This window comes from Saccostrea echinata, unplaced genomic scaffold (genome assembly GCF_033153115.1).
Source record: "Saccostrea echinata isolate AGI-Se365-2 ecotype Australia unplaced genomic scaffold, CSIRO_AGI_Sech_v1 ptg000004l, whole genome shotgun sequence".
Lineage (NCBI taxonomy): Eukaryota > Metazoa > Mollusca > Bivalvia > Ostreida > Ostreidae > Saccostrea > Saccostrea echinata.
The window spans coordinates 7,330,408-7,338,026 of NW_026889753.1; the positions used below are offsets into that span (position 1 = coordinate 7,330,408).

The 7,619-nt window shown below is 33.7% G+C and overlaps 1 protein-coding gene across 1 annotated transcript; it reads left to right on the forward strand.

Annotated features, from left to right (window-relative positions):
• The first annotated feature begins 1,184 nt into the window (after nt 1-1,184).
• LOC133179448 (serine/threonine-protein phosphatase 6 regulatory ankyrin repeat subunit C-like) lies at nt 1,185-7,330 on the forward strand. The gene is made up of 3 exons (XM_061314203.1): nt 1,185-1,663; nt 5,971-6,069; nt 6,559-7,330. The coding sequence occupies exons 1-3, from the start codon at nt 1,354-1,356 to the stop codon at nt 6,921-6,923; spliced, it is 774 nt and encodes a 257-aa protein (XP_061170187.1). The 5' UTR covers nt 1,185-1,353; the 3' UTR covers nt 6,924-7,330.
• Nucleotides 7,331-7,619: the final 289 nt, after the last annotated feature.

Sequence of the window (7,619 nt, forward strand, 5' to 3'; positions counted from 1 at the left end):
TTTATCAATAACTTGCATAGTTTTAGACATTGTTCGTATGTCCTTGCGTAGTGAATCAACTGGGAGATATAAACTCCAGGATGCAGGGGATAATGGTATTTTGCTACATAAATAAGGGAAGATGACGATAGAATAGTTTATCATAAAGCATTGTTATTATGTGATTGCCATTAACGCCTTATTCTAGTAAAAAATCCAAATATGAAATAGATGTGTCAAACTTTATGGTATCTTTTATTTCAAGTTCATGTATTGACAAACAAATATCAAGTATTTTCCCGAGCAAGTTTTGTTTAAATTGTATCATTATTAGTTATATTTTATGGTTTTATTCAGTTGTTTATTATTTGTCATGTTTGATCATAAAAAGCATGTGTTATATATATACGTAGCACTTTATCAAAAACCGTACCTGACTTTTAAAAGGTTTTCAAATGACAGCAAATAGACAATGGGTCGTACATATGTTAATTATTACCGTCAACTCACAGTTCACATTCAAAAGCAATATTTCATAAAACAATTAAATTAGATATCGATAAAAACAGAACATAAATCATTATACAGATCTGTACTATTTTATTATTGAAGGTAAAAAGGAAATGCTTAACTTTCTAAAGATAAATTACATACATTTCTAATTGCAATTATTACTAGTCACTTTTCTAAATGTATAAAAATTACTGCATCTCTTTATTAAACGACATTGTAATGTATAACAGATATACAATTCGGAAATTTGATGGATTAAAAGTATAATTACCAAAAGCCAATATGCCTTCCGACTCACTCCTTAATAAATTTGTTTTTTATTTATCAATTTATATGTAAACAACATATCCTGCGGATAGACAGCCCCGCATGTAAAAAAAATTATAAAAAAACAAACAAACAAATGGAGTCGTGATAAATTGAAGGAGGAGGCTTGTTATTTTGGCTCTCATATTAATCACAAATTATTTTACTTTTCTTAAAGACACAATTTTTTCTCGTCTGTCAAATCTTAACAAATTCATAAACATAATACTTGTATAAAGAAGACAATGGAAATCTCCAATAAATTATGATTAAATTATGACAGTTAGCAGTTCCGCGTGGCTAAATTTACGTCGAGCAAGTGACACGATGCCGTAAGCGGTGTATTAATTTCTTCTTGCATTCATTTGTTTGTAATACTGTGCGGTTATTATCATTATACGCTCAGTATTTCCTGGTCGGGAAAATTTATTTTAAACATTTTATTAAGGTTATTTTGTAGAAGGATCACACAGGAAACTTGGGAAATTGTGAATTGTGTTCGGTGTGGGATATTACGGATTAAATCTCCCCTGATTCCAAGTTGGGGACCGGCGAATGATGGATGATTCAACCCTTTCCTCTTATCCCTCTTCTTGGAGTTTAACGTCGCGTTCCCCTTTGATCAAGAAACGTTTGTCTCGCTCCGATTCTGGTGGTTCACTTCCGGACAATATACTAGATAAAAGAGACGCGAAAGGTCGGACGACATTTTTCAATGCCACAAAAGTTGGGGATTTAGACGAAGCGAAACGACTGTTAAATGCAGGGTCAGATGTCAACAAAGGGGATATCTACAGGGTTACACCCCTCCATGAAGCTGTAGAAAGATCAAACTTAGAGGTTGTCGAATTTCTGGTGTCAAAAGGTAAAATCTCTTTTAAATTGTAAACGTTCTGAATTTTCATGAATCTTTAATTTGCAAATAACCTTTTGAGTTTTAACAAGCAAAAAATATAACTTATTTGTAAGAAAAATAAATATCATTTTTGAACATTTTTCGATTTAATGACAAGAGACACCTATCAACAACCTGTTACCTTAATGATGTGCCTTGCCCTGATAAGACTTTTCACCATATACATGTATATTGCCCAGTACTGAATATTTTGACACATACGACGTTGTAAGTTTTGAGATTTTATATGCTTCACATCCTTTTGAAAAAAGCCATACTTATGGTGGTCTCACCTTGATAATCCGTAGTCCACGCTTTTTATAATCTTTGAGGATGGCATAATCTATATGAAGGATACATGAACTAATGCCTGATGACGAACTGTATGAAATATTGCCTGATACATGTAAGACTACATCATAAACGATTTAGCTCACCTGAGTCGAAAGTCATTTCAGGTATTCCTTTTCATCATCCATACCTTCCCTTTCCACATCTCTTAAGGATTTTCAGTGTTGGTAGTAACTATATTTTGCTCGACCTTAGAGAAACAAAAAATGTCGGGGGGGGGGGGGGGGACCAGTATCCTATTTCTGTTTTCTTATATTCTAGAGTCTTTAAACCATGGAATTTTCCATTATCATCTTGCTTAAGGTCAAATGTTCGTCAGTTCTTTCAGTGGAATCACTTATTCTTTAACAATTAAGCAATTTACATGCAAGAATCTTGATATTAGGTGAGTCATCATGCAACTCTAATTCTTGAATACTGTGTGAGCCTCTTCGGTTTTTGTACATTTACATATAACGTTGATAACAAGCTCATATGTATATAAACTGTCACTTTAACAAATTAAGCTGGATAATTCTGTTTGAACAGACACTACTGTATATCATACTTTTATTTCAAACATTATTTTTATATTTTTCATGTGTAAAAATAGTTTCCTAACGACGTCTTATTCATCAGTGTCATATTCATGTCATTATAACAAGATTTACACATGATTAAGACGATCAAGACGCAGAACAGAAAGAATTTAAAACTGGTGCTGTGAATTGGGATAAACTTATTCTTGTGGTATAAAATTTTCTACTTGAATCAGTTATAGTTAAGCACAGAAGATCTATTAGCCAATGTGCAACATAGGAATGAAATATACGGAGATCACGGACAGTATTCAAGCTCAAAAGTCCATTTAAACAATACGAATCAGAAATAGAGCTAAACATCAGAGGTTGGATCAGGTGCCATGGAGGAGTGAGCATCCCCTGCCGACTGGTCACGTCCTCCCTCTGCTCCTTGTTATGATCGGAAAATAACGGAAAAATCCGTAGACAATCTATTCTTGTAGCCTGATTTTTTATAAAAATTACAGAAAACTCAAAATTGCCTTCCTGGAGTAGTCTTTTGAAAGAAGCTCTCGATTCATTCTAGAGTCGCAGAGTAAGGGGTTGATCGTTTGAATTGTTTTGAGAATATGAGTCCCCGGATGTGGAAATTGTTCCTTTGAATGAAACTGAGTAAATGCTGGCACGAAAAAGGTCGTGCTCAAGGACCATGAGTGCCGATTACAGGTCTAAATTTGTAGCAATGGGTAGATTGTGGCATCCCATCATAAGTGCCGAGTACATGTCTAAATTTGCAGCAACGGGCAATTTGTAGTATCCCACCATGAGTTCCGAGGAAAGCTCTAAATTTATAGCAACGGGCAGTTTGTCGTATCTCAACATGAACGCCAAATACCGGTCTAAATTTGTAGCAACGGGCCGTTTGTGGTATCCCAAAATGAGTGCCTAGTACAGGCAAAATTTGTAGCAACAGGCAGTTTGTGGTATCCCAACATGAGTGCCAATTAAGTACAGGCTAAATTTGTAGCAACGCAGGGGGTTTGTGGTATCCAAACATGAGTGCCAAGTACAGGTCTAAATTTGTAGCAACGATCAGTTTAGGGTATCCTTATATGTGTGCCAAGTACAGGTCTAAATTTGTAGCAACGGGCAGTTTTTCGTATCCCAACATGAGTGTCAAGTACAGGTCTAAATTTGTAGCAACGGGCAGTTTGTGGTATCCCAACATGGGTGCCAAGCACAGGTCTATATTTGCAGCAACAAGTGGTTTGTGGTATCCCAACACGAGTGCCTAGGAAGGACATAAAGCAAAGAAATATGAAAACAAAAAAGTTCCTTTAGTTGTCCAGCAAACGTAACTAACCCATGCAGTATCTTAATTCACAATTATTTTGATTCAAGTTAAAAACAGATTTTTCCGTTTGCCCAATCATGACAATAAGCACACGGCGGGTGTGACCGGTCGACAGGGGATGCTTACTCCTCCATGGCACCTTATCCCACGTCTAATGTTTTTTTTTAGAAGTCCGTACATGTATGCTCTTCTCCCGATTTGTATTGTTTCAACAATGTTGGAATTTGATAACTGTTCTTTATCTCCATATTTCATGCTGAAACTAAGAGCTCCGAGATGAAACTGAGCAGCCTTCCACATCTTATTTAAGAATAAAAGTAATGGCCAGAAATTGAACCTGATAACCTTTGCAGTTTAATTCTTGAAAATTATGAAATATATGAACAAAGTGCAAGATTTATAAACACGCACTGTACATTTTATTACTTGTTTGGTGTCATTCTCATTGTCAGGGATTAGCTACAATGTATTGAGTGCCGTGTAAAATTTCATTTCAGTCCTTAGAAAACGCATAAAGTCAAGGGGATTCTTTCTAATTTAGTAATTATTGCACACATTGCACAATCCCCAAAACATAGCTGTCTTTGGTTTTTAAGTTACAACATACCGATTGTAACAATTTTGTGGCAAAAGTTTGGAAGACGCATGATATATTGTGGTTTATATTTCCGCAAAGTTGATTTTCTCTAGCTATACCAAACACTACTATTGGGCGGTAGCAATTTAGGAAAGTATAACTGTCTCATACAGAGTGGTACCGAACACTTGTATCCAATCTGGTAATCATCATGTCGTTGTCCTCATTATGCATTTAATGATTTAATCGTTAATTAGGGGGTATAAAGAAATTTTATTGAACTATTTATAACATTCACTTGCTATGATAGTACTTAATTTTGATTGAAATTTACATCGCTAATATAGATGTTATTAACTTGTGCCAAAATTTTGATAAGAAAAAGTGCTCTTTTGTCATTATCTTAGCAATAGGTCATTGAATGGTGACCATGACTATCATAAAAGATTAACTGTATTTGACATTCATAAATATAATCACGATTCCAAGAATAATTAATAATGTTACCAAACTCTTCAAAGAAATAAAAAAAATTATAGTTGACAGCTTATGTGATTCATCATTGCTAAAGTAAGATTTTTTTCTTTTATTACTGGGAGAAATATCCACCAATAAGGAAAGTATTAGAAAGTAATAAATTATGTTTATTTTTTTTATAAAAAAAAGGTAATTGGATTTTTAAAATAAAAAAACCCCATACTTTTTAAAAATGATATCATTTTCTAGCGCCATTTGTTAAACATTATCAACTTTTGTCGCCAGGTATCTAATGCAAACGTTTATAATAAAAGCTTCTACATAAACATCAGAGATAGCGCAGCCCACTTATTCAAACTTTCTATAAACCAGAAAAATTAAATCTCGGGTTTGACTGCAAAATGATAAAATTCACGAAACCATGACACAAGTCATACATGTACATATATCTACAATCATCAAAATCAGGTTCCGTAGATTGCCATAACTAAAAAAGAAACGGTCTGCCACTTTTGATATGAAATCACTCATATACATGTATCATTTTGACAGCATTTGATAATATTATGAGTGAGTGAAATGCATCTGTTGTATTTCATTGCGATTATGTCATATCAAAGTGAAAAAAAAATATAAAGATCTTCATGCTAATGAGAGGGACTATTGCAGGCTGACAACCTTCCATCCCTAAGTAGGTCTTCTCTTTATTATTAATGTGGCGATTATGCTTCAGTATCCCTTTGTCTTTTTATACAGTTATGCTAAAATTACTATTGTATCTTTCATTGAAGTATTAGACAGGATACGTTAGGTTCAAGAAACATCTATTATCAACAAATAAATGTACTCAGGGCAGGTACCGGTAAAAAAAAGTTTCATGAAAAAGAAATAAGATAACGAATAGTAATTTTTCAATTTTTAGCACTCTTTTTTGTTAACAATCCTGTTGAATAAGATTCTGTAATGCTATATTTATTTATTTACCATTGTATTTAATGCCTGATTCCCGTATACACAGGATGCGACCTGAATGCCAAGACGATCCTAGGACAAACACCGTTAATGAGAGCTGTTCTGTACGATGATGTTGACCTTGTTAGATACCTTCATAAAGCAGGTAATCTGAAATATGGACACATGATGTATTTCTACACAATATTGAACAGATCCAAAGAGCAATTAATAGAATTTCAAACCAAATTAATAATGATTTATATTTAGAGTTGTTGTTTTTTGAACTTACTGCTTGGACGTAAAAGCTAACTAAAACCTTTTGTGCATTTACCTCGATCCAGTGTATTTTTAAAATGCGACGTAGTAGATACCCTTGGGTTAGTAATTAATTAGAGTTGAATAAAATATTTCAGCTCTGCAAAAAAGACATATTTGATATTTCCGTAATCTTTCATATGTAAGATCATTTTTTTAAAAATATGCAGGTATGGCTTCTTAAATGATTAAATAAGATATCAAAAATGGTTTCAAACTGATTAACATTTATCTATTTATTCCTTGTCAGCTATTTTTACCATACATTCATTCCTTTCACTCCATATTTTTGTACAGTCATGATTTAGACTGCTATTGTTGATAAACTTTATTGTAGGTGCTCGACTGGATGAGAGGGATTGCACAGGTAAAACAGCACTTCTTATTGGAATCCAAGAAGGACGAACGGAAGCATGCAGGTATTTAATGAAAAACGGATGTGACGTAAACATACATGATCGACTAGGACACACGCCCATGATGATGGCTCTAAGGGGAGGCAAAACACCGAATTTTTACATCGGACGCAAACTTGTCAAATTTGGATACGATCTCAAGAAAGACGAGAAATGGATGACACAAGAAGAACTAGAGGCAGTTAATGTCAAGCCAAACGTAGTGGACAAAATCTGCTCCAAATTAGGGATAACACTAAAACGAAGTCCCTCCAGTGCCAGTAAAAAAGACAAAAATGAAAGTTAAACAGGCTGCTTTGTATACATCAGATCTTACAATCGCTAATGAGAGAAATGTGCACAAATAGATATGATATGCTTTCAGGGATTCAAGATACAATCATACACTTAACTTGTTTCAACGATTGCAAATAGTTATTTCGTTCTATTCATTACAACTACAACTTGACAAGCGAGAAAATCAATCATTGAGGCCAGTAATGATTAAAACGAAGACATCAATCGTTCCTTTATATACTTTTTTTTATGAAAGGAACTGAGGGTTGAAACATTTTATGGATGCTACAACATACAAGTTCTACAAATCAGATTATGTCCTTCCTATATTTATCTAGACTACATGCTAACAAAAAAATAATTTTCATTATGCACTTTGTACAAATTTTGATGCAATAAAGATTTTTTTTTATTTACCTTCCTCTTCACAAGCTTAAAAGTTTTTGCGATCAGATCTGAATACCGACATTTTAGAATTATAATCTAGATATCAGTCATCTTTGTAGATATCAGCCGCCTTTGTGTCAACAAAAAAATTATCATGCTCTCTGATTAAACATTATGTTATGGAAAGATGACTATACATTGTTAAGAGCATTGAGTCAGGTCTACTTTCACAATTTGAAATTACATCAAGTAGACGTCAGAGCTTAATACACTAATGACTTCGACAAGAGTTCATATTTGTTATTTTAATCAGGCATAC

Bases quoted from the DNA above. Each gene is read 5' to 3' on its own strand.
- LOC133179448 (XM_061314203.1), top strand. From the start codon at position 1,354: ATGATGGATGATTCAACCCTTTCCTCTTATCCCTCTTCTTGGAGTTTA. The intron at 1,664-5,970 runs GTAAAATCTCTT...CCGTATACACAG, and splicing joins CGAATTTCTGGTGTCAAAAG to GATGCGACCTGAATGCCAAG. The intron at 6,070-6,558 runs GTAATCTGAAAT...ACTTTATTGTAG, and splicing joins TAGATACCTTCATAAAGCAG to GTGCTCGACTGGATGAGAGG.